Here is a 27,060-nt window from a genome sequence, read left to right on the forward strand (position 1 = left end):
AGACGCAGAGCCCCCCTCCCTAGGGGTACGGCGAATCGGGGCGACTGCCCAGGGCCCCGCGCTGCGGGGGGCCCCGCGGCTTCTACGTCACGGTGTCAGATGTTAAGACAGCCGGTTTAGTTTGAAGGGGGGGGGGGGGGTCACACGGTGGGAGTTGCTCCGCCCCCCCCATGCACGGCCCGAGGCACGAGTCATCTTCCATGAGACATTTCTTTCAAACAAAGTGACGAAATGCTGACCGCGAGAGTGTCCAATGGCAGCGTCTCGTCTATTGTCGCTATTCCTCGAGTAAAATGTAATGAGCAAGAGAAATAAAAAGCGAAACCTAACGGAAAGTGTTTTGTACTTGGGTAAGTGAATTGTGGTACACGTAAAATAATCAAGACATCATACAATTACATCGTTTATTTCCAATTAAGCAAGCTGACTACATTGTGTCTAGCAGCGTACAAACATCAAGCACAACTAGTCCAAATGTATAAATGTGCAATCAGTACATTTTTAAAGCAAGCTTGATTGGACAACCATAACTCATTGACCTTCTGAAAATTGATTTGACGCCAGACAATCAGTAATCACTACAGCAACGTTTCTCAACCACTATTCATTGCAGATGCTCTGCCAAAGTTCAGTGTGTGTAGATATCATATATCTCTGCAGGGAGGCATTGGACGAAGTGTGAGGTAGGCGCATTGCAGCATACATACATTTGAGACTGGACGATGGATGCGGAATAAACAACACCAACAAGACCTCGACAAATTAAACTGCAACAAGGAGGAGAAATTATCCATCCGCATGCTTTCTACAATGCTTTGCAATATGCATTCTACCTCGAGAGTATTTGATTAGCAGCACGGAAGCTGACGGGGTAGCTGTCAAAGGCAAAATACATTTCCATATTTGCAAATTGTCATTCTAGCGCTAGTTAGGCAATGCATCGATTGATTTTGGCCGTGTTTCTACGGGGTAAGTAGCAAAAAACAACTTTAAGATAAATCTTGACTTAAAGCTTTCGTGAATGCAGGAATTCATACTTTGGGTCTTTCGGTAAATGCCACGTAGATAGAAAAATAATAAAATTATCATGACGTTTCGATGGCAACATGAGCGATCATCATCAGGTGAGAAAATATCGCGAGAGAGCTGCTGAGACACCAAGTTATACCGGCTTGAGATGGGCGTAGCCCAAGGGTAAGTAGGCGGGGCTAGAGGTGGAATTTGCATGTCAATGTAAGATCGGAGAGCTGCTGAGACACCAAGTTATACCGGCTTGAGATGGGCGTAGCCCAAGGGTAAGTGGGCGGGGCTAGAGGTGGAATTTGCATGTCAATGTAAGATCGGAGAGCTGCTGAGACACCAAGTTATACCAGCTTGAGATGGGTGTAGCCCAAGGGCAAGTGGGCGGGGCTAGAGGTGGAATTTGCGTGTCAATGTAAGATTGGAGAGCTGCTGAGACACCAAGTTATACCGGCTTGAGATGGGTGTAGCCCAAGGGCAAGTGGGCGGGGCTAGAGGTGGAATTTGCATGTCAATGTAAGATCGGTGATGTACCTCCACGTCGACGACGCAGCTGTGGAGGTGGCCATTGTATTGTGAGAGATTAGCATGTCAATGTAAAACTTTAAGCTAACATATAACTCATGTTGGATGGTCTTTGCGAACGCCATCGTGACCCCACGGGAGACACAGATGAACACGGTGCATGGATCTATTCCTTTGACGCTTGTAACCGGAGTGCTAGAAAGCGTCAACAATGGGACGATAAAAACATCTCAAATTCAGGACCCTGAATCAGCGGTGGCGGTGTGGGGTGTGCATCGTTACATATCTCGTGTATAGAATGCATTGATTATTCACATTTATATTGAAATTAAGTCATGATATATTAACAACACAAGCAATGGAATTCCGTCTCGCCTGGGTTGCAGTAAACAGAGTTTAGGAAAATCTGAAAGGAGGTTTTCCAGCCACATAGTGCATCCTTACATCCTTACATACTTTCCACTTTGTCACAATGTCAGACGTTTCGCTCCACGGGCTGGGGGCACCGCAGGCTTGGAGGGAAACGTCGGCAATGGTGCAGGACAACACGTGGTGCAGCTCTAAAAACAAATCGGAGAGAGCGCCACAGCACAACCGTGACAAGCTACGCAGTCGTGTTCCACGTTCACAAATATTTATCAACCGCTGATGATGATGATGATGAGCAACAGCTGCTTAAATACTTACACATAAGTGAATTGTGTATTCGTAGCGATGATAAACCAGTATCACAGGCAGTGCTGTCGCTTTACAATAAACATTACACAGCATGCATATTCTTGCAACACCAACAATCAGTCGAGGTATACACTTATACTGGTAGGAACCTCTGGTTACACCAGCCCACAGGGGATTAGTGTGTCCGTCCGTCGTGCATCCAAAAATGGGAGGGGTGGGGTTGGGTGGAAAGGGGAGGGTGGGGAGGGGCTGGGTGGGGAGGGTGGGGCTGGGTGGGGGGTGGGAGGGGTGGGGCTGGGTGGGGTGGGGCTGGGTCGGGAGGGGATGGTCACCCCGTGGTGCCCTTATAAAACTCAACGTTTAACCTACTCACGCCGGCTTGTGCCCGCCCTCACAGTGGGGCATATTTGCGGAATACACCACGTGGTGCCGTGTGACCCTGGCCATTGACCGAGCAACCCAACGTTCCTACCAGCTCCCTCCGCAGGGATGTGTTTGTTTGTCAGTACAACTGCTGCACTGCCCGATGGTGACCACTACGTTCATTCGGCAATTTTTTTAAAATTCGTGAATCAAATCGCGACAATTGAATTGCGAGGGGGGGAAAAGGCTATGGTTGGTACATTAGAATCGTAAAGATTCAATATCACACCTGTTGTGCATGAGTCGCCCCATTCAGCACACTATCCAGGCTCAACCGTGCCCAGATTTTGTAAGATGTGATCAGACGTGGTGCAGTCCCAGATGATTTGGTCGTAGTCACTCGCTTTGTCCAGCAGGCTCAGATATAATCGGCAGAAGGAACGGTGATAGTAACAACAAAACGTTCCATTGAGGCGCTTGCGTGAAGTGGCACCTTGCTTGCAATGGCAAAACGACGGCGGATTCTCCAGCTGGAGTACAAACCAGCGTAGGCGTACGCGAATAGTTGGCTGGCAATGTTCATCCGTGTGTAAATTGCCATTGTATACAAAGTACCATGTTCCCATGAGCAGAGCCAAATTGCTGCTTTGCTTAATTAAATCAGTCAGGATCACAAAGCGACCATTCATTATTTTTATTATCACGACGTTCTGCGTGTCCATTTCACAACTTTTAAATGACACGTACGCGTGTGACGTAACCGTATATCCTGGCTCTGTTTTTAAAGGCTTCTTGTCTGTGTAGAATTGCGAATGTTGAACACATCCGTAATCACATATTTAAGGCAATTTTCTCACATGTAGATTACGCGAGCCATATAAAGCTCGTACGTAAGCCTAAAAATTGTATTTGAATTGCTGTCCGTGTTATATATTCGGTGGTGGCTCATCATTAGGGCCCAGCAGCGCCAGGACCCACTCGTGACAAAGGGAAATAGAACCCTCGATAATGACTCACATGGCCACTGACATTACTCACCTGGCCAATGAATCGCTTGGCGTTGCTCATTCTGTTGCTGCTGCATTGGCAGTGGCACAAGCTACTATTAACAGACCACTCAGCACATTCGTAAATAACACTGCAGCCTTAAAAGAAAATCATAACGCCCCACCTCAACTGGCTTCCGTGTCCCACCAATTTGTCAAACGGGCCACCAACTGATAAAAATACATGCATGTCCAGTGATAATAATACATGCATGTCCACTGATAATAATACATGCATGTCTATGTATGTACTGTAGGTATCCTGTCCTGTGGGGAGCGAGAGTGCAGCAGTTTGCGCACTGCATGACGAACCAGGCGACCCGGGTTCGATTCACGCTCACGGTCAACACCGGTGATGATTATCTGAACCGGTCCTGGGCCTCCCCTAGGTGTACTCAACCTCAAATGAGTACTTGGTGCGGTGTGTAAACATTGTCACTGGAAATATAAAGGTGGCAGGGAGTGGTGCTGGTCATCCCACCCTCTTGTTGTCCCACTTCGGCCTTAATAGGTGCTAGCTAACATCACTTCCCCAAACAGTCTGTCGAAGGCAATACAGAGGATCGTTGTCTTTGTATCCTGTCTTGAAGACCACAGATCACAAGGCTCTTAGACTATCGAAATTTGGGAGTTTTAACTCGACAAACTTTGACTTGCCTATAGACTGGAGTAGTCATGACAACCACTATGCTCAATTTGAGAAATGTAACATTCAGAATAAAAATTCAATCTCTTGACCCAAACCTCTTTGGTCACGTTATTACGTGGTTGTCATGTACATGTCACTTAACACCTTGGATAACCATTGCAAGTGAGGTTTTTTTCCATCTCCAGGGACTTTCCAGGTTTAACATTTTAATAAGTAAATATAATACAGAATCTCTGTCTCGTAGCGTATTAACGATGCAAGACATAACAGCTGTGTGACATAAGCCCACTCTCTTGTTTTACCCAATACCCTGTCCTCATCACTTGCAGTGGAAATCTACGATTACTGGAACGTGTTCTACATGTAAAACGTTCTGTTGCGCGTTTAAAAACAAGAACCTCAAGCAACGGCTAGCAACGACTCCCACGGCCTCATGCTATTTGACACTAAGACAAACATATTTAGTGTAAAAATTTTGATTTAAAGCTTTCGTGACTGCAGTAATTCATATTCTTAGCTCTTTCGGTAAAGTCACGTTGAAGGGAAACAATAAAATAATAAAATATATATAAAACAATAAAAATTCTCACGACGTTTCGACCATAACACAAACAGTCGTCATCAGGTGTGAAAAAAAACAACAGCAAGAAATATTTGAAAGAAGTGTCGGTTTGCATTAATTCATTTATTTTTAAACGGAGTATTTATTTATTTATTTTAAAAACGTCAGCGCCACGCGCAGCGATTTGACCGTTTATTTAGAAGGACGAGTCCATCTATGTTCTGAAAAGAGGAGGGGGGAGACGAAAAATTAATGTATGCTGTCTGAAAGCCACCGTAAGCGTGAACAATCAATTAAGACCTGAAATGGTTTATCAAATCCTTCCAATGATTGCTAAGCCAGAATCCATCTTCTCGGTTGAAATTGTCTCTGTGTTTGTATATGTGGATAGCCTCATGAACGAATCTCTCATGGTAGCCAGATGGCTTACAAAGAACCTCTGTCTTGGAAAAGTCAATGTCATGTGAGCCTACTGAATTATAACAATGATCTGCCACGGCCGAGGTGTTGGTCCTACCGTGTTTAAGGTCTGCTTTGTGTTCACGAATGCGGTCCGAGACATGGCGTTTGGTTTCTCCAATGTAACTACTACCACAGAGGAAACTTAGTTTGTAGACACCAGGGTACTGTATGTCCGGAATCACATCACATCGTCGTAGGAGATTGTACGGGTCAATTGCGTTTCAGGTTGCCTCTGGTTGTGTTGTTTTCCGGCTGCACCCCTGTATTGTTCAGCACGATGTCCGGCGTTTCGCTCTGCGTGCCGGGAGCTTCTTCAGGAACGATTCGGCTCCTGCAGAAGCTCCAAGCGCGCGCGGCGAAACGTCTGACATTGCCGAACAAGCGACACAAGCCGGAAACACATCGGGGAAATACACGGCACAACCGCAAAAAAATCTACGCAGAAGTAACGGTATCATCAATTGCAGCCAAAAGTGGCATCGAGTTTTACCCACGATGGCTCAGCCACTCTGCATGTGTAAGGGCTGACCTGCAAGCAAGCTTGGGCATTTAAGTGGCAATACCCTGTATCAAACATCAATTTAAAACGGTGAATATAAAAAAAATACCCTCACTGCTTTAAAAGGCCCACAGTGAGGTATGAATGAGGCCTTTCTGTAAACAACATCTCAAATAATTACCGACACTGACCCTGTATCAAGACAATGCACACGTTGTGCTGTAGAATGTAAATCACTTCTAATTCTGACATTTTGATACAGCATCGACCCAATAATAGATGCACTCTACCAGTTTATAATGACCCTCTCTGTACTTTTATTCCCAAAACAGGCGGGTTGAATAGTGCAAATGCGATGGCTCCTTATCTTTAAATAGGAGAGAGTTATACGATGTATATATGTGTGTGCGTTGTAAATGATATTGGTGTGAGACGTGTAGAGGCTTTGAGGAGAAAAACAAACCATGTGTTCTCTGTAATAGTCACCCTATTGTGTTCTCTGAATAGTCACCCTATTGTGTTCTCTGTAAGTCACCCTATTGTGTTCTCTGTAATAGTCACCCTATTGTGTTCTCTGTAATAGTCACCCTATTGTGTTCTCTGTCATAGTCACCCTATGGTGTTCTCTGTAATAGTCACCCTATTGTGTTCTCTGAATAGTCACCCTATGGTGTTCTCTGTAATAGTCACCCTATTGTGTTATCTGTAATAGTCACCCTATGGTGTTCTCTGTAATAGTCACCCTATTGTGTTCTCTGTAATAGTCACCCTATTGTATTCTCTGTAAGTCTCCCTATTGTGTTCTCTGTAATAGTCACCCTATTGTGTTCTCTGTAAGTCACCCTATTGTGTTCTCTGTAATAGTCACCCTATGGTGTTCTCTGTAATAGTCACCCTATTGTGTTCTCTGAATAGTCACCCTATGGTGTTCTCTGTAAGTCACCCTATGGTGTTCTCTTTAATAGTCACCCTATTGTGTTCTCTGTAAGTCACCCTATTGTGTTCTCTGTAATAGTCACCCTATGGTGTTCTCTGTAATAGTCACCCTATTGCATTCTCTGTAAGTCACCCTATTGTGTTCTCTGTAATAGTCACCCTATTGTGTTCTCTGTAATAGTCACCCTATTGTGTTCTCTGTAAGTCACCCTATTGTGTTCTCTATAATAGTCACCCTATGGTGTTCTCTGTAATAGTCACCCTATGGTGTTCTCTGTAATAGTCACCCTATTGTGTTCTCTGTAAGTCACCCTATTGTGTTCTCTATAAGTCACCCTATGGTGTTCTCTGTAATAGTCACCCTATTGCATTCTCTGTAATAGTCTCACTATTGTGTTCTCTGTAATAGTCACCCTATTGTGTTCTCTGTCATAGTCACCCTATGGTGTTCTCTGTAATAGTCACCCTATGGTGTTCTCTGTAATAGTCACCCTATTGTGTTCTCTGTAATAGTCACCTTATTGTATTGGGGGAAAAGCTGCCCTGAGTGGAGGAGTTTAAGTACCTCGGGGTCTCTTTCGCGAGTGACGGTCAGTGGGAGCGGGAGATCGGCCAGCGGATCGGTGCGGCGTCCGCGGTGTTGCGGGCGCTGTGACGTTCCGTGGGAGTGAAGCGGGAGCTGAGCTCTCGAACAAAGCTCGCCGTTTACAGCTCCATCTACGTTCCCACCCTCACCTATGGGCATGAGCTTTGGGTAATGACCGAAAGGATGAGGTACAAGGAACCAAACTGAGGGTCCTCTGTGGTTGGGCAAGGAGCTCGGGAAACCGGGAGAGCCTCAGAGTCGAACCGATGCTCCTGCGAATCGAGAGGAGCCAGTTGAGGTGATTCGGGCACCTGGTAGGAATGCCCCTCGGGTAGACTCCCCCTGGAACTCTACCGGGCAGCACGTCCCACTGGCCGAAGATCCCGGGGCCGGCCCACGGCACGCTGGCGGTGGGACGATGTCGCTCGGCTGGCCTGGGAACGCTTGGGAATTCCCCAGCAAGAGCTGGAGTCTGTATATAGTAGTGTAGTGTATGTGTAGTGTATAGTGTAGTGTATAGTGGTGTAGTGTATAGTAGTGCAGTGTATAGCAGTGTATAGTGTAGTAGTGTATCGTAATATGGAGCTAGAGTCTGTCGCCAGGGGAAGGGAGGTCCAGACCGCCCTTCTCAACGCGCTGCTGCCGTGACCCGAACCAGGACAAGCGGATTGAGACATAAACAAACGAACCTCCTCCTGATAAATGCATCATCAATCCAGATGGTAGCTTACAGCAGAGTGCTCCACTAACTAAAGCGTTGCAGCTCAATCGCTTTTCTTTATTTGGTGACCAGATGGGTAACAATTGGCAGAATTCCTAAATTCATGCTGAAGTGCGCACAGTTGGCATGGAATTGCCACTCATTCGTGTTGATTAATCGTATTTTTTTTTAATGTTGTTCACATTTAAGAGTAGCCGTGATATCTCCAATGTCTGCTAATATCACTATCCTCTCAATATTTCCATCAAAATCGAGCATCAAACAACCGCAGTAATTACTTTTAATTTCACATATTAATTAAATTGGCTAGTGTGTCTCACAGTCCGGTTGTCAATATTAATCACAAACTGTGTTCTCTCAGCACATGCAGAGCATGTCATAGTTTGTTGCGCACATGGGTGGAAAAGATCTACCCCGAGCTTGACGATTCCTCAGCCCATCGATTAAAATCGATTCTTACGCATACGATATATGCATTAAATCTGCCACGCACTCAATCGTCAACTGTAAATTGAAGTTGAGTACTCAATTGTGGGTTTGCTCTCCAATACACACAACCGGTGTGCTGAAGTAGTAACAAAATGGTACGTATTGTGCACACTGGAGTAGCCAGTGGAGGGTGGGGTGGCACGTGCCCCCCCAATGATCCGATCGAAATCCCTCATTTCGATCAGATCACTGGGGTTTATTAGTAACCAGCGGGAAGTACCCGGCGTTGACCGGGTCAAATTTATATTTCAAACCTACTCTTAAAAATCTAACAGCAGTGCATACCGACTGTGGTGGTACCTGCTATCACTACAGTAGTACATGCTGACTCTAATAGGAGTATTTATCGACTCTATAGCACAAAGTGCTCACCTGACAGAGTGGCGTGGTGAGGCCTAGTCTCATGCTGAGACTCCGGCCTTGCCTAGATTGTCCAGCCGGCCGAGATGGCAGGCTGGGGCTGGGTTGCTACCCCCCTGACCCCCCCCCCCAGCCACGATCTCCCCGGCCGCTCTGCAGTAATATCTGCGGCCTATAGTGGTAGCATCTAGCGTCTGTATAGTAGTAATAACTGCACATATCGGGGTGGGGGGAACATCACACACTGAAGAATAAACGTCAGCGTTTAGTGTATTTTGAAAGCATTTTTAACGCGAAAGAAAATATCCCCCTCACTCCCACCGAAGGGGTGCGACTTGGCATGGGCCGTCCCCCCCACCAAAGGTGCGTGAGTTGGTATGGCCGTGCATGCGTCATAAATAAATAAAAGGGAAGCTCACAAACATCGCAATCAATCGCTAATTCAACTAATTTAAAGTTGACGGATGTGAAAAAGGAATAGCGCTTGCTCACCGCGGGGCATACGCAAGCCCCACCGTTGGAAAGCCAAGCGCACGAGCACACAAACCCACACACAAACCCCGCCCCAAACCCACACGCAATTTTTGACTCTTATATATAGATAGATAAATCGGCATTTTGCGACCCCCACTGCCACCTGTGTAGCATATTATTACGTGCCAGGGACTCTGTGAGATGATAGGACAATATTCTGAGTCCATAATTGGTAATAAGTAACGGCAAAGCAGTTATAAGTGACTCACAGAATTGTGTGCAGTTGCGTATACAGGACACGACTACCCTGAAGGCATGGACACCTTCAGCGAGCGCGATGCCGATCACACACCGCGGTTCAAATTCGACCCTCGATCAATGGCTGCGCCATCGCCGCACACGCGTCGAATAAAAAGCAAGGGACAAGTCCTTACTTACTAACAACTCCTTACTTACTAACAACTCCTTACTTACTAACAACTCCTCTATCATTTGTCATTGCTGGAGGGGTTGCCGCCCCTACCTGAAAATCCTGGCTCCGCCATTGATTGTCCACGTGATAATCCTTACAAATTGGCTGTCGGATGGAGGTGGTTGTACGACACACATCCAAGCCAAACATTTTTACTCATGAACAGCATTGGTCGGCGAGAGCATACGCGACTGTTTACAATTCAAAAGAATGTGACCTTCAGGCTAACGGAACAAGACAGGCCGAGATATTATGTGAAAACGAGGGTAACAAATGAGCCAAAATATTATAATGACCTGAATTGTGACGATTCGTCGAGTCACTCGGAGGGTGAAACATTAAATGCCTAACGGATACACCGTGTATATAGTGAACACGGCAATGCCATTTGAAATGTGCACATTTATGTCAAATGAGAGTTCACGTGTACTTAACATACTAAACGTTAGTAAATGCATACTCTTCAAAATCACAAGACTGGTACATTCAGAGATGTATTTTTAACTTGTAATGAGATATGAATGATGCTAACATGTTATTGAACATGCTTATTGCAATATAATCTTGACTGATTATAAAAAAGATAATAAAGTATTGAAAACGGTTATGGTGTTAACATGACAATCATAATACTGTACTGACGAATATAATAATCACGACGATAATGTTCATATGATGACAATATTTTGAAGTCAATGATCACAAAAAAGATGATGATGATAATAATAATAGTGATCTCGACGGTCGTGATGGTGACAACAGCAAACAACAAAACAACGACCCATCGGACATCCCTGACGCAGCCTGCCCGAGACCTCACGGGAACTTATCCCCGCAGAGCGATGGGGATTGAAGTTCGCGTGCTGGCCCTGGTCCGGGCGGGGTGAATTCGGGCAGCTCGTCCGCCCCACGTGGCCGCCACTCTCGGGGGGCCTCAGCCCGCCCGCCGCCGCTCCCGGGGCTGTCTTCGAGCACGGCGGCCGCCGAGGCCGAGGCCGCGGCCAGTCTCGCCGCCGCGCACGACGAGCCCACCGACAGGCTGTAGACGACGCCGTGGCTTGGCTGCGGCGCGTGGAAGCGCGACGACTTACTGGACAGCGAGCTCGTGCCCACGGGGCTGCGCGAAGTCGAGCGGCCGCCGCCGCCGCCGCCGCGGCAGGCCGCGGCGGCCCGCGCCAGCGCGGCACTCTGGGGGCGTGCCAGGCAGAGGCCGCCCCAGCAGCGGTTGCGGACGGCACGCGCGAACTTGTGGTGCAGCGACGCGTAGATGAACGGGTTCCAGCACGTGGAGCTCATGGCGACCCAGTGGCAGCACAGCTGGATGACGTTGAAGTAGTGCTTGCTGACGAGAGTCACCTCCGGGTCGAGGTCCCGAATGAGGTTGAACACCTGCACCGCGCCCACGGGGCAAGAGTCGTCCTTTTGTAATGTCGCGTTTTTTTTTTTTGGGGGGGGGTTCAGTGTTGCAACTGGCGAGGCATTAACTCGGCGGCGAAGCGAACTCAAAGCGAGCACTTGATGAGTGTTGCACTTTATCGGCCAGAGCGAGGTACAAGAGCATCGTCTGCTAGGGATGCCACCGTTAAGACTGACTGAGCCCAGACGTGTTCGTCAGTCAGCACTCGACCTATCGAAACTGTCTCACAATGTCATAAAGTTGAACACAGCTATGCACTGTTAAATCATCTAGATTGAAAAATAATTTCTTGATAACTGCTTTTGTGTTTAGTTTGTTGTCCTTCCACCACACCTCTGATTAGCACGGTTGGCTACGCATGGTGCGAAAGAAGTTTAACATACATGTGGAGTGAGCGACTTCTGACAGACGTCTAGTAGAAGGCTTCTTATTTATTAAGAGCACACAGGGCGATACACTTCGTAACACTGCTACACCCAGGCTGTCCAAACACGCAGCCCATCTCCGTTCCTGCGCTATGCTGGCTGGTTGACAAGCGTAGCGGCGTCGATGGAGCTGGTCTTGCAGCAGTACAGCCACGTGGTCGAAGACGAAGGGGTGACGGCAGCAGCGACGCAACCAGGACCCAGATCCCACACTAACCGCCCCGAACCAGAGGCGGCCAAGCAACACCTCAGGCCACGCCCCCTTTCCAGAAGCTTCGGGTTGGTTCCCGGAGGTTCTCGACTGACTCCGCCCTTGACCTTAACCCCAGATACGCCCCTTCATAATAAGGCGTTATGTAATGCAGCTATAACCGTAATTACCCTTACAGGGCGGCAGGTGTCACCCTGCCATTACACTTGCATGCAGCACAACACCAGTACCAGATCTCGGTAGATTCCCCAACTACACGCGTGCCAATTCCCAGACTGTGGGTCAAACCTAGACAGGGAGCAACCATTGTGCATACCAGCCTCAGAAACATCAACCATGTGATTTCTCTATGATCTCCCCTCCAGTTGAGGAACCTTCCACCAGCAGTGGTGTATATACATATGTTAAACTTGTTTCTTAAGCAAAGACAAAGATCCCCCGTGTAGCCTTAATAGACTGTAGGGGCTGTTAGCGAGCACCTATAAAGGCCGGCACGGATAAACGAGTGGGTGGGTGGCCAACATCGCTCCCGGCCACCTTTGTCTCCCCATGGCGATGTTTACACACCACACCAAGTACTCATTTGAGGCTGAGTCGACCTAGGTGACGCCCAGGACCGGTTCAAATGATCGTCACTTTTTGGCCGTGAGCGTAAATCGAGTCACCGGGTTAATAGCACAGTGCGCTAATCGTTCACATGCACGCGCGCAACACACTTTGCACATACACAGCCTTCACCCCAACTGTGCAATTAGATCAAAGGAAGATGTACAGTGAGGGAAAAAAGTATTTAATCCCCTGCTGATTTTGTACGTTTGACCACTGACAGAGAAATGATCAGTCTATAATTTTAATCGTAGTTTTATTTGAACAGTGAGAGACAGAATAACAACAAAATAATCCAGAAAAACGCATGTCAAAAATGTTATAAATTGATTTGCATTTTAATGAGGGAAATAAGTATTTGACCCCCTCTCAATCAGAAAGATTTCTGGCTCCCAGGTGTCTTTTATACAGGTAATGAGCTGAGATTAGGAGCACACTCTTAAAGGCAGTGCTCCTAATCTCAGCTTGTTACCTGTATAAAAGACATCTGTCCACAGAAGCAATCAATCAGATTCCAAACTGTCCACCATGGCCAAGAACAAAGAGCTCTCCAAGGATGTCAGGGACAAGATTGTAGACCTACACAAGGCTGGAATGGGCTATAAGACCATTGCCAAGCAGCTTGGTGAGAAAGTGACAACAGTTGGTGCGATTATTCGCAAATGGAAGAAACACAAAAGAACTGTAAATCTCGCCTCGGCCTGGGGCTCCATGCAAGATCTCACCTCGTGGAGTTGCAATGATCATGAGAACGGTGAGGAATCAGCCCAGAACTACACGAGAGGATCTTGTCAATGATCTCAAGGCAGCTGGGACCATAGTCACCAAGAAAACAATTGGTAACACACTACGCCGTGAAGGACTGAAATCCTGCAGTGCCCACAAGGTCCCCCTGCTCAAGAAAGCACTTATACATGCCCTCTGAAGTTTGCCATTGAACATCTGAATGATTCAGAGGACAACTGGGTGAAAGTGTTGTGGTCAGATAAGACCAAAATGGAGATCTTTGGCATCAACTCAACTCGCCGTGTTTGGAGGAGGAGGAATTCTGCCTATGACCCCAAGAACACCATCCCCACCGTCAAACATGGAGGTGGAAACATTATGCTTTGGGGGTATTTTTCTGCTAAGGGGACACGACAACTTCACCGCATCAAAGGGACGATGGACGGGGCCATGTACCGTCAAATATTGGGTGAGAACCTCCTTTCCTCAGCCAGGGCATTGAAAATGGGTCGTGGATAGGTATTCCAGCATGACAATGACCCAAAACACACGGCCAAGGCAACAAAGGAGTGGCTCAAGAAGAAGCACATTAAGGTCCTGGAGTGGCCTAGCCAGTCTCCAGACCTTAATCCCATAGAAAATCTGTGGAGGGAGCTGAAGGTTCGAGTTGCCAAACGTCAGCCTCGAAACCTTAATGACTTGGAGAAGATCTGCAAAGAGGAGTGGGACAAAATCCCTCCTGAAATGTGTGCAAACCTGGTGGCCAACTACAAGAAACGTCTGACCTCTGTGATTGCCAACAAGGGTTTTGCCACCAAGTACTAAGTCATGTTTTGCAGAGGGGTCAAATACTTATTTCCCTCATTAAAATGCAAATCAATTTATAACATTTTTGACATGCGTTTTTCTGGATTTTGTTGTTGTTATTCTGTCTCTCACTATTCAAATAAACCTACCATTAAAATTATAGACTGATCATTTCTTTGTCAGTGGGCAAACGTACAAAATTAGCAGGGGATAAAATACTTTTTTTCCCTCACTGCAATTGATTGGCTTGTGAGCAAAACCACCGAATTCATCATCAGCTCAACTTTTGTGCTTTTATATATTGAGAGAGAATGTAATACTTAAACCCAGAAAGATGCGTCCGTACATGTTTTAAAATAATTATATACTATTGAATATGTATAAGGCGCTTGCCTTTCATCACCTCTCATCTCAGACATCTGATGGGGCACCCTGAGTGGCAGCTGTTATTGTTCTACACAGGGTGACTCATCAGCCGCCTACAAGTGCGCATTCGTCTGCCAGTCGGGGAAGATAATTGCTTCCTTCTCATGCCAATTAATTAATGAGTCGATTTGTTTTTTTAATGTTGACATTTCTACCATGACACCGGCAAAAGGATGGACTACGCCTTTCGAATCGTCTTCGTCTCTCGTATGACAGAGAACAAAAACTACAATTTCACATTCAGGTGGTAAAGACAGATAACCGCATCAAAAGCAGCGGAGTGGTATCGCTGCGATGTCTCCTTCACATCTGTGGATGGTACATCGCGTCATCATACGTCGCACCGTCTGCTCTGGATGACCGCAGTCGCACACTACCGCTGGAGAGTTTTTATTTTTTTAATTTGTGCGTCAGGTAGCCGCATCTACTGCCATGGTTTGTGCAGTGGATGCGGTTTAGGGTGGACCATGAGCTTCGTGAGAGATCAAACCCAGGGGTCTTTTGCGTTGGGTCTTTAACTCGTTTCAAATGACATGAGGGGGATCTTTAATGTCCACTGTGAAGCAGACGGTGTGTTCCGCATGTATGGTTTCATAATAATAATAATTTTCGATTTAAAGCTTTCGTGACTCCAAGGATTCATCTTCTTTGGTTCTTTCGGTAAAGTCACGTAGAATGAGAATAAAATAATAAATTGATAAAATAAAATAACACAATAAAATTCTCACGACGTTTCGGCCACAACACAAGCGGCCTTCATCAGGTGAAGGCCGCAACTCAGAGGCGCGGAGCCAAGCTCCGAATCACTGGAAAGCGTGGTCGTAGAGGTGAGTGTCTCTTGAAGGAGACAATTGAGGTGATGCTGCGAATGTGCAGAGGGGTGATGGCGTTCCAGACTGTTGGGGCAGCCACCGAGAAGCGGCGCATAGCCGTGACCGTCCTGGATCTTGGTATCGAGAGGAGGTCGTGAGTCTCTCACTGTGAAGGCATCTGTCGTGTGCTGTGCTGCAAGTCGTCAATAATGAAGAGAGGTACGGGGGGCAGGCAGATGTGAAGGCGCGGTGGCAGAGGCAGGCGATCTTGTATGTGACCCTGCTGGCGATGGGTAGCCAGTGGAGGGCGCGGAGAGAGGCCAAGTGAGTCGAGACGGGGATGAGTGCGGCCAATGATGACGCGTGCCCGGTTGTTTTGTAGTCTTTGAAGTTTTTGAGGTTGCCAGAGGATGACTGGACTAGTACGGAGTTGCAATAGTCGAGGCGAGACCCAACTATGCCACATGCCAATGTGTTGGCACTGATAAGTGGAGATGAGAGGACGTAGGTGTCTGAGAGCTTCAGGTGAAAGTTACATGAACTGATGATGTGATTGGTTTGACGGTCCAAGGATAAAGTTGAATCTAGGATGACACCGAGGTAGCTGAAGTGATCGGTGAACCTGATGCTGCGACCAAACATGTATCTGTGTGCTGGGAGTGCGGATGGGTTGAGACGTTGCCTGGTACCTAACACGAAGGCCACTGACTTTGACGGATTAAGGGCATGGTTGTGTGCAGAGAACCACTGTTGCAGGGCGGTGGTGCATTCCGAGAGACTCTCAAATCCAGACGCATTGGTAGAATTGATGGCGGTGAACAGAATAGTGTCGTCCGCATGAGTGGTGCTTAACACCGAAGCTTGCGATGAGGCGGCCGATCGGGGAGGTGTCGGCTGTGAAGGGCAGGGGACTGAGGACGGAGCCCTGGGGACACCACATAACACTTTTGTTTCAGCAGATGTGGACGAGCCCACCCTGACTGAGGATTGCCGATCAGAAAGGTACGACATATACCGAAGTCGGATTTCAGGAGGGAAGTAAGGAGCGAGTCGTTGACGGTGTCAAAGGCTGATAAAATGCCCAGACTTTCAAGTGCAACGATGGAGCCGGAGTCAATAATCATTAAAATGTCATCAAGCACTCTGGTGAGTGCTGTTTCTGTGGAGTAGTTTTGACGGTAAGCTGACTGGAAGGAGCAGGAGTTTGGGGAGGAGGTGATGTGGGGTTTTAGCTGGGCGAGGGCTGAGTCTTTCGAGGAGTTTATAGAGGTTCTAGAGATTAGTGATGGGACGATAACAAGACGGGTCATCAGGGTCGAGACTTGGTTTCTTTAACAGGGGTGTAACCAGGCCAGATTTGAGGTTGGATGGAAAACACCCCGTAGAGAATGAGGCGTCTGCGATGTTCCTGATCATGATGGCGAGTTCCGGAGCACATTGCTTGAACAAGGAACCTGGGAGGACGTCGAGTGGAGATGACTTCGTGTGAAGCGATTGAATCAAAAATAAAATGTATTTTGAAGACACCGGCTTGAGCGTGGTTAGAGAGGTGTCTGGGTGAGTGCTTACAATTTCAGAAAACGGGAGCGGGGTATGATGGTGCGATGTGAGGGAAGACATGCAGGAGCACGTATGGACAGGTGTCTTTTATACAGGTAACAAGCTGAGAGCCTGAAATCTTTCTGATTGAGAAGGGGTCAAATACTTATATTCTTAGCTCTTTCGGTAAAGTCACGTTGAAGGGAAACAATAAAATAATAAAATATATATAAAACAATAAAAAATAAAATACTTATTTCCCTCATTAAAATGCAAATCAATTTATAACATTTTTTACATGCGTTTTTCTGGATTTTGTTGTTGTTATTCTGTCTCTCACTGTTCAAATAAACCTACCATTAAAATTATAGACTGATCATTTCTTTGTCAGTGGGCAAACGTACAAATTCAGCAGGGGATCAAATACTTTTTTCCCTGACTGTAGGTTTGAGATGGGTTCAACCCAAGGGTACGTGGGCGGGACTAGAGATGGAATTTACAATAATATACCTCGGCCATTGTATTGCTAGAGATTAGCATGTCAATCTGTTAATGTAACCCCACGACTACGGTGCTGAAGAAGCCATTGTATTGCTCGAGATTAGAGATTAGCGTGTCAATGTGAGACAGCTCCCGCAGCAGCGGCTGTGTTAATGAGAGAGACATTCAGCCTATTAAACAACGAGCACCACCACCGCATTGAGGAAAAGAGAAGCAGTGGCTATGTTAGTGAGACATTTAGCCTGTTAATGTAAAGACATTTAACAAGGTGCTGTAACTCAGAGAGTCTGAAATAACTGTTAACATCGACAGGTAGGATGGAAGCATCACAGCCAGGTATGACTTTACCTGGTTAATTACATCCTTCCAATGATTGCTCAGTTTGTACCCATCTTCACGGTTGAAATTGTCTGTGTTTTTATATATCTGGATGGCTTCATGAACAAATCAATGTTGATAGCCAGTGGGTTTGCATAGTACCTTCATCTTGGAGAAAGCAATATCATGTGTGCCCACAGCATTAAAACAATGATCAGCCACAGCAGAGGTATTAGTCCTACCGTGTTTCAGATCTGCCTTGTGTTCACGAATACGGTCTGAGACATGTCGCTTGGATTCCCTCGCGAATCATGTATACCATAAACCCGCATGTCCTTTGGACATGATGGTGTTATGGTATACATTATTTCCTCGTTACTCGCGAGGGATACGTTTCTGGAGATGCTCGTGAACAGCAAATTAGCCGAAATAAATACACCAGCTATTAAATCATGAAAATTATCATAACACCCAAAAACATTGTTAGTTATAATAAACATGAAATAAATATCATAGTTCATACATGAAATTACCTTTATCTCATCACTTTCTCTCCCATCGCTGCACCTCATCACTTTCTCCCATCACATTATCCCTCATCACTCTATCTCATCACTTTATCTCTCTCTCGACGCAGTCGTGTGGAGTTCCAGATGCGATTCGCGGATAGCCAAAATCGCGGAAAGCAAGTTCTTGAATAACAAGGGAAAACTATAATGCCTCCTACACTCGATCAGTCCATCTTTTTGTTGGTCATCCTCTGCCTGCCTCTGCTTCCTTCCACCAAAGCGTTGCCATTGTTTTACAGAATCCTGTTTGGTAGAAAGAGACCCAAAGAAATGTTATAATAAAAAATGGCAAAAGTCGTGTAAAGTTCCAGATGCAATTCAGTTCGGATAGCCAAATTCGCGTTCATTAAGTTCGTGAACAACCAGGGAATAATGTACACGTGTGTTTAAAACAAATATTGTACCTGCAAAGGTAGCCAGCAGAGTGCAAATGTGCCCACGGACATGACGAGCAAGCGGAACGTCTTGCGTCGCTTCTGGTGCCAGGTGCGGCGCGCGTTGACGGTGCAGTGCGCGCCGCCGGGAGGCACCCGGCCTCGCAGGGTCAGCGAGATGGCGCAGTAGGAGGCCGACACGGCCAGCAGTGGCAGCAAGTAGGACACGATCATCATCGCGCACGAGTAGGCGAGACGCTGGTCCTCCAGGCCGGTCCACAGCTCCTCGCACACCACGATCGCCAGCTCCGACTCGTTGGTGTTCTGAAAAGAACAATGATGCTAACAATGATGATGATGAGGATGATGATGATGATGATTTCCGCTTGTGAATCGCTGCCGCCGCGGTGTTCGCTCGCTCTCGTAGACAGAGGAGTAATCAGAGGAGCGCGGAGGAACCATGGGCAGACGAGAAGGGGGACAGGCGATTAGGCGACGCTATCCACAATTGCCCACGTTCTGCGGTCCTCAATATGTGCAGGTGTTATCGGCCAATTGATGAGTGTGCACACGTGGCGGTAAACCGGAGAAACCCGTCGCGTCCCGTGCAGACGGAACAGGTGGGAGTCCACGTTGCTTGCTGTACCGCCATCTGCTGGCGAGCCAGGGTTATGACACGTGGTCGACGCCCCACGGTACGAGAGTTTCACGACATTTGTGCGGTGATCCACCAACCCTCGCTGCTGCCTCCACAGTGCTGGGTTACAGACCACGTGGGTATTCACGACCGCCCGGCTAAATGTCACGTTGATTAACTTTGGTGATAGCTTATCTCCTTGCCTGACTCATCTTCTCATACGGTAATCATGGTGCTTTCTTCATACAAATCTCAGCCTTGCGGTTTCGTCTCTACAAATGGTTTAAATAATTTACATGGCACCTCGACGCCCACTGGACAGGAGTTATATTCTTAGCTCTTTCGATAAAGTCACGTTGAAGGGAAACAAAATAATAAAATAGATATAAAACAATAAAAATTCTCACGACGTTTCGACCATAACACAAACGGTCGTCATCAGGTGTGTCGGTTTGCATAAATGTATTTATTTTTAAACGGTGTATTTATTTATTTATAAAAAAAACCATCAGCGCCACACACAGCGATTTGGCAGTTTATTTAGAAACACTAGTCCATCTATATTCTGAAAAGAGGAGGGGGGAGACTATTTTTTTTAATGTATGCTGTCTGAAAGCCACTGTAAGCGTTAACAATCAATTAAGACCTGAAATGGTTTATCAAATCTTTCCAATGATTGCTAAGCCAGAATCCATCTTCTCGGTTGAAATTGTCTCTGTGCTTGTATATGTGGATAGCCTCATGAACGAATCTCTCATGGTAGCCAGATGGCTTACAAAGAACCTCTGTCTTGGAGAAGTCAATGTCATGTGAGCCTACTGAATTATAACAATGATCTGCCACGGCCGAGGTGTTGGTCCTACCGTGTTTAAGGTCTGCTTTGTGTTCGCGAATGCGGTCCGAGACATGGCGTTTGGTTTCTCCAATGTAACTACTACCACAGAGGCAACTTAGTTTGTAGACACCAGGGTACTGTATGTCCGGAATCACATCTTCGCAACATTTGTCTGGTGATCCATCATCCCTCGCTGCGGTCTCCACCACAGTGCTGGATTGCATGCAGCCGCGTGCACAGCCACCACCGGTTCGATCCGACCCGGTCAATCAGCTTCACCCCAGCAGCTATATCTCTAAGCGCCGTTACTCCAATATTGCGACAAACAACAACTGATACAATTACACTAAATTACATCTTCTGCCATACCCCCCTTAGGTGAATGTTTTATACACAACTAAACTTTTCAGCAACTGATATTAATTACTCTGTAACACAATACACCTTAATATAATGAAGGAGAGCATATGTTTCAATCAATCAAACTGTCTTTCTATAGCACTATTCGTGAAAAAAGTGCAATACATAGTGCTTTACAGGCATCAACAATAAAAGTGAAATTGTAGACGAAATAAAATCACTCAACAAATCTCTAGCAAAGACGCAATAAAAAAAAGAACACGTTAAGAAGATACGAATTAAAAGCAAGTTAAAAAAGGTACATTTATTTATTTTAATAATGCCTAATGATTCTAAAGGCCTCAGATCCCCTGTCGTGCTGTGCCACAGGTGCGGACTATACACACTAACAGCTGCTTCTCCCTCGGTTTGGCTCCTGGCCTTTGGGACGACTAAAATACCAGTACCAGAGGATCTGAGTGATCTGAAGGATCTTGTTGGTTTCACCACTATTTTAACCCGGTAAATTACAAGGAAGTAAATATTGATCAACCGCCAATTGTTCACTGGGTTCGCCTGCGTGGCTGTCCTGATGATGTCATCGAGCCGACTTGGGGCGGCCCCAGATCAGGCAGCGCGTTCACGCGAGGCCTAGAGGCTCTTTGCTAAACACCTGATGGATGGTCTCAACCTCAACAAGAAACCGATCGTGCATTCACTCAATAACCACGCGAGCGTTTAGTTCAGGACTCACGTGTTGCCGTTTTGCCCTCTGTTCGTCACCGCACGGCCACTGATGACGTTTTGACTGACGACGAATTGACAGTTTTACAAATCTCCGCCTCATCCGTCAATGCTCACGTCCAGCGCGAGATGTTCATTCTGTGCGTGAACGCGCGCGCGTCCTGAACGCGTGCGCGTGCTGTCCGCGCGCAGCAGCGTGCTGTCCACACTGCTGCGCAAGGAGTCCACGCTGCTGCGCATGGACAGCACGCGCAGCAGCGTGCGGCGATCCGCGCGCTGGCTCACGACCCAAGTGACGCGAGTTCGATTCCTGCTTACGGTCACCAACACCGGTGACGATTATCTGAGGCGGTCCTGGGCCTCCCTTAGGTCGACTCAGCCTCCAATGAGTACTGTCCCTGGGGTTGTGTGTACACATCGCCACTAGGCAAAGGCGGCCTGGCGTGGTGCTGGCCGCCCACCCCTTGGTGTGCCGTGCCGGCCTTCATCGGCGCTTTTCGATAGCACTTGCTCTAAAAGTAGGCTCAGGCTATACGGGGGGTCTTTGTCTTTGTGTACTCGACTGGGCACTTGAAAGAGGGAGGAGAGACGCTCACAACAATGGGCAGAACGCAGGGCGCATAAACAAACAGACAGAATGTTGTTGTGCACCTGCCAGTGATCTCAGTCAACACATAACCTCCTGCCAGCGAGCCTTCCACAATTTGACGGGGCTTCGAAGTGCACCTAGCCTGTTACAAACGCTGTGACGACGTGAACATCGCTTAGTGGCGAACATCTGAAGCGGTGCTGAATCTCCCCGAGGTGAATTCAACCTAAAATGAGCACCTGATATGGTGTGTAAACACTAGCACTGGGGAGACAAAGGTGGCGGGGCTTGGTGCTGGTCCTTGCTACCACCCGCTCGCGTACCCAGCTGGCCTGCCCAGGTCCTTACTAGCAGCACCTGGCCCAACAGCCCGTGTAGGCTGCACGGGGATCTTTGCCTTTAGTGCGTATTCGTGTGGTGTGCAAGTGCGCAGTGCCATGTTTGTTTCTGAAAAGTCTCACTTCTTCACAGAGTGATCATGAAATAACAATGGAAGACGACAATCGTAATTGCGGTGATTAACACAAGCTCTGCCCCATTACGTTGGCGGTGCGTAAAACGTTCTCCGGAGTAAATGACTGCGGTGCAATGAAAGCGACGTCTTTGTTTCCTGACGTCAGCGAGCGCGCGCGCGCCATACGCATGGTTCGAGGCCGACACAGCACATTGATAGCGCAAACTTGTGGCAGGCTCCGGTTGTGAGTGTGTAGTGCGGTCGAATGCGCGCCTCCAAGCTCTAATATATACCCCTACCTGAAGCGCGTGACGGCATAGTGCGTCAAAGGGCCAAACAAGACACCGACATAAATAAACGGATACTATTCTAAAGTCTCAAGTGATTCCGCTTCTCGAATTTGCATTGCGGCATTGGTCCTCATCTCGTGCTCACAGCCACACACGGTGGCTTTGCTGCCCGTGCTAACCCAGCGGTGTGGAGGCGGCAGCGAGGGTTGGTGGATTCTACCCCTGTTGTGAAACTCTCTTTGCGCGTGAGCGCCGAGATCCCATACCCTCGCTCGCCCGGAGAAGGCAGTAGAGCAAGTGAGCTAATTGCCATCTGCTATCCATCTGTATGGGGGTAGAGTGCAGCCCAGAGTGTAACCCCCTAGCGCAAGGCGAGGGTTCCCTTCGGGTTTGCTCCCACTCGTTTAGTACGCTACCCAGCATTAATTGGCTCCACAAATCTGAAAAATAAAAAAACCCAATGCAGGGCCTTAACCTGAAAAAAATAGTTCTACAACCGAATGCGACTTTCTTGGATACATCGTCACCATCAAACTGTAACTATCGTGAACACAGCGAACAGAACGCGATATCGCGATATCGTGTCGTCACAATTTACATCGCGTCGTGCAGGTGACAGGTGACGAAGGCGGCTGAGCCCGGGATTTGCCCACCTGCGGTTCTTCGGTGCGAAAGTCGATGTAGACCGTGTTGAGGGCCGCGGGGCAGGCAAGCGCGGCCGAAGCGATCCAGATGAAGCCCGCAGTGAGCGCGCACGACCGCACGGCCACGCGCCTCCGGATGGGGTAGGCCACCACCACGTAGCGGTCCAACGCGATGGCCGTGAGCGACAGCACGGACACGTGGACCGTGGCCGGCTGCAGCAGGGCCACCAGGTAGCACAGCAGGGCCCCGTAGACCCAGCCCCGGGGCTCGAAGGCGAAGGCGGCGGAGATGGGCACGCAGGTGAGGCACACCAGCAGGTCCGAGAGCGCGAGGTTGCCCAGCAAGAAGTTGGTGGCGTTGTGAAGCCGCTTGGTTCTGGCGATGACCAAGATGAGGAGAAGGTTGCCCGACACGCCGACCAGCGTGAGCAGGGCGTAGAGGGGGATGAAGATCTGTTTGAGGGACAGGAGCACGAGGAATCCCTCGAAGTGCTCCTGCTCCTGAGAGAGGTGTTGAGGAGGCGTCATGCTCTGATCTCGTGGAGCCACAACTTTGCTGACGTTCATCGTTGATGTCGGATCGCTGCCAGACAAACGGACTGCCGCTCGCTTCCGTGGTGAATAAATTGATGTGCTGCCGAGAGCGATTGATGTGTTTCCGTCTGTGTTTTTTTTCTGAGATGATTGTTGCATTAGATTGTTGTCGTGTTACTTAATGAAATGGCTATTTGTAACACGCGTGTTTTTTTTATCATATATCGAATGCTATTGTAGTCTTTTGTTTAAATATCTGTATATCCGATAGTTTGCATTGTACATGTTTATTAAGATGATGAAACCCGTGGTAGCCGGGACGCACACACAATGTGTGTTGTAGCTAGAATACAGACTGCAATGACGACTCCGACCTATTTTATGGAGTACACAATTAGGCGAAACACCTCCACCCTCGTCCCACACGCAATTGCTAAGCCAAAGACTCACGAAACAGACGGCGAATTATTCCAAATACGAACATTATTATTTGCCGAAGTGTTCCTTGCAAAGTGTTGATTTTTTTGTCTCACGTCTCATTAGGTTTTACGCAAAATACAAATTCAACCTTTAACATTACAATTACTTAATATGCACATAAATATTGCACGCTTATATTATATATGCAGATTTAACAATAATTATCATCACTATTCGGTGATTCATTCCACGTTCCGAAGATACTCTGGCTACAGCACGTGCGTGTTTTTTTTTACTTGGCAATGCAACCGAAGGGGACGGTTGGGTGGATGGTGAATGATGAATGAAGCGTCGACGCGACACGCAAAGAGAGCGAGAGACGGAGCTGATCCGCTTCAGGGCTTAAGAATTTGGACTCCCTCCGCCGCCTTGTTCGCCTGCTGTACCTCTAACCTCGCCGTCCACGCTCTCCCTTTATATAGCAGCCACGCACACCGAAGCACGCAGAGTGGCTGCGTAGTTGACGTGCCAGCGAGCTCCTAGAATACGCGCGCGTACGTCCACTCACCACGCACGCATGCACGCCGCAACGGTGACCAGGGTTGGTACGGGACACTTTCAAAGCCCCATCGAAGAGTCTCATGTCTGTTTTTTTTTGCTTGGAGGGTCCCTGCCAGCCAAGTTGCGATGATTGGTGATGTATTTTCCAAATTAATAATTTTTTGGCTAAGTTATTTTGTTCTAAGAATAGGTTTTCCCCTTTTTTCTGGCAACAAAACAGGTTTTGATTTAAAGCTTTCGTGACTGCAGGGATTCATATTCTTGGTTCTTTCGGTAAAGTCACGTAGAAGGGAAACAATAAAATACTAAAACTAATAATTTTCTTGCTGTGGTTTTCACACCTGATGATGATTGCTTGTGTTGCAGTCGAAACGTCGTGATAATTTTATTGTTTTATATTTTTATTATTGTATTGTTTCCCTTCTACGTGACTTTGCCGAAAGAACCAAGAATATAATAACAAAACAGGTGTTAAGATGTTAAAACACAAAACGGAAACCTTTTACAAGGAATCATGTCTGCAAACAAAAACACATACTCTGATTGGTCCACACCAGAGACAACTTTCTTTCGAGCCAAGTCTCAAACGGTTTTAGACCAGAGGACGCCAAAGCTGAAATTAGGAAAATGTGGATCGTGACGCCGCCACGCAATGGCATACTCTTGCGAATGACGTCACGGGATCTTTAACGCACAGTCATTATAACCAGGGCGGCCGCTAGGATTCGAACCATAAAACTCTGCAACAATCCCGCTCGGCGATGTCACCTGGGCCATGTCACAATCTAAAGAGTTCTAATTTGCGATGTGGTCTCTCTCTCGGTTATTTAAAGTCCAGTAATGCGTGGGACGCATCTGTCACCCATACAAGCGGCACGCTGCTAATTGAGATTATAATCAGAAGCACGTGCGGCATTAATATTGAAATATGCAGGCAATTTAGGCGCGCTAATGAGCAAAATGTGTCAAATATCAAGGATTAATTACGGCGTCAAGTCTCCCTGTGAAATTGCAAATGTTTTTTTTTTGTTAAACACACGCAGATAATGGACAATTTGGAGGCGAACCGAACAAAGCAAGAAATTTGGATTCCGAGCGGGATTTTTTTATAATACCATCCACCCCATTAATAACATCGACAATGTTCCCAAAAATAAATAAAACATAATGTAAAATACAATCATGTGCCTCCCTTGTAGACCACAAAATGGCATTTGACTCGGTGGAATTCATGCATTTAAGGCTGACATATACACGTGTAAAATAAGGGTTATTTAAATAGTTGTGTTGTTGCATTCCAGGTAACCGCAAGAAGAACCCGGTTTGTCGTACGTAAACACACGCCTCGTAAACAAAATATAGCATTCTAACATGTTGAACCGAGAACCAAAGGGATCTGTCACAGTGGCCTAGTCATTGTTTAGCACATCGGGCTTGAAATTCAGAGGTCGCCTTCTTGATTTGATCTCTCCGCGCGGCAGTTCAAACCGGTTTTTTAATCCCCCCTCCCCTTCCGTCCATCCACAGTGAGTGGATGGTCGCGTGTAGTGGGGTAAAGGTGTGGGTATGTTCAGCTGCAAGACGTCTGGTCAGCGTGGAAATAGAAAACAAAACCCCTTGAGAGCCCCCTCTCGTTGAGGCCCTTATGCCTGCAGGGGCGTTAGCGAGAGATTTCAGGGCTGCGCCTTTACCCTTCACCTGAGCACGAGTTCAAAAGAACTCACAAACAAACACCTTGTTATAATAGGGGTTTTCCCCCTTTTTTTTCTGGCAACAAAACTGAAACCTTTTTACAAGGATTCATGTCTGCATTAACCAAAAGGTTTCAGTTTTGTTGCCAGAAAAAAGGGGAAAACCCCTATTATTACATTTTGGTACTAGCAAAGGAGGTCTAATGATGAAGATGCTCACACCGAGCCCTCATTACTTTGATAGTGCATTGTCTTTGAGCTGTGTGACGCTTTTTGGCGTCATCTGGTCGAGCACCAATTGGGTCGAGGCTCAAAAGAAAGCCGTCCCTTGGTGTGGACCAATCAGTTTCAAGGACAATGCATATATTATCATAGTATGTTTTTTGTTTGCATTTTGACTGCAGGTATTGTGGTTAATGCAGACAGGAATCCTTGTAAAAAGGTTTCAGTGTTGTTGCCAGAAAAAAGGGGAAAACCCCTATTATTACATTTTGGTACTGGCAAAGAAGGTCTAATAATGTAAAAGACCCACCCTGAGTTGTATCTTCAACGAAGCTCATGGACCACCCTAAACCGTATCCGCACAAACCATGGCAGTTGCGGATTCCTAATGCACAAATAAAAAATTAAAACTCTGCAGTGTGCGACTGCAGTAATCCAGAACAGACCATACAAGACAGAATGACGCGATGTCCCCATCCACAAATACGAAGGAGACTTCACAGTGATGCCAATCCACTGCTCCCGGA

At 47.1% G+C, this 27,060-nt stretch overlaps 1 protein-coding gene across 1 annotated transcript; it reads right to left on the reverse strand.

The window, feature by feature from the left end:
• Window positions 1–390: 390 nt before the first annotated feature.
• LOC116948287 (prolactin-releasing peptide receptor) lies at window positions 391–25,472 on the reverse strand. Its single transcript, XM_032964809.2, has 3 exons — window positions 23,115–25,472; window positions 18,604–18,897; window positions 391–11,231 (listed from the first exon to the last, which is right to left on the reverse strand). The coding sequence occupies exons 1-3, from the start codon at window positions 23,796–23,798 to the stop codon at window positions 10,659–10,661; spliced, it is 1,551 nt and encodes a 516-aa protein (XP_032820700.1). The 5' UTR covers window positions 23,799–25,472; the 3' UTR covers window positions 391–10,658.
• Window positions 25,473–27,060: the final 1,588 nt, after the last annotated feature.

This window comes from Petromyzon marinus, chromosome 33, assembly GCF_048934315.1.
Source record: "Petromyzon marinus isolate PM22_M1 ecotype Great Lakes invasive population chromosome 33, UKy_Petmar_22M1.pri1.0, whole genome shotgun sequence".
Taxonomy (NCBI): domain Eukaryota; kingdom Metazoa; phylum Chordata; class Hyperoartia; order Petromyzontiformes; family Petromyzontidae; genus Petromyzon; species Petromyzon marinus.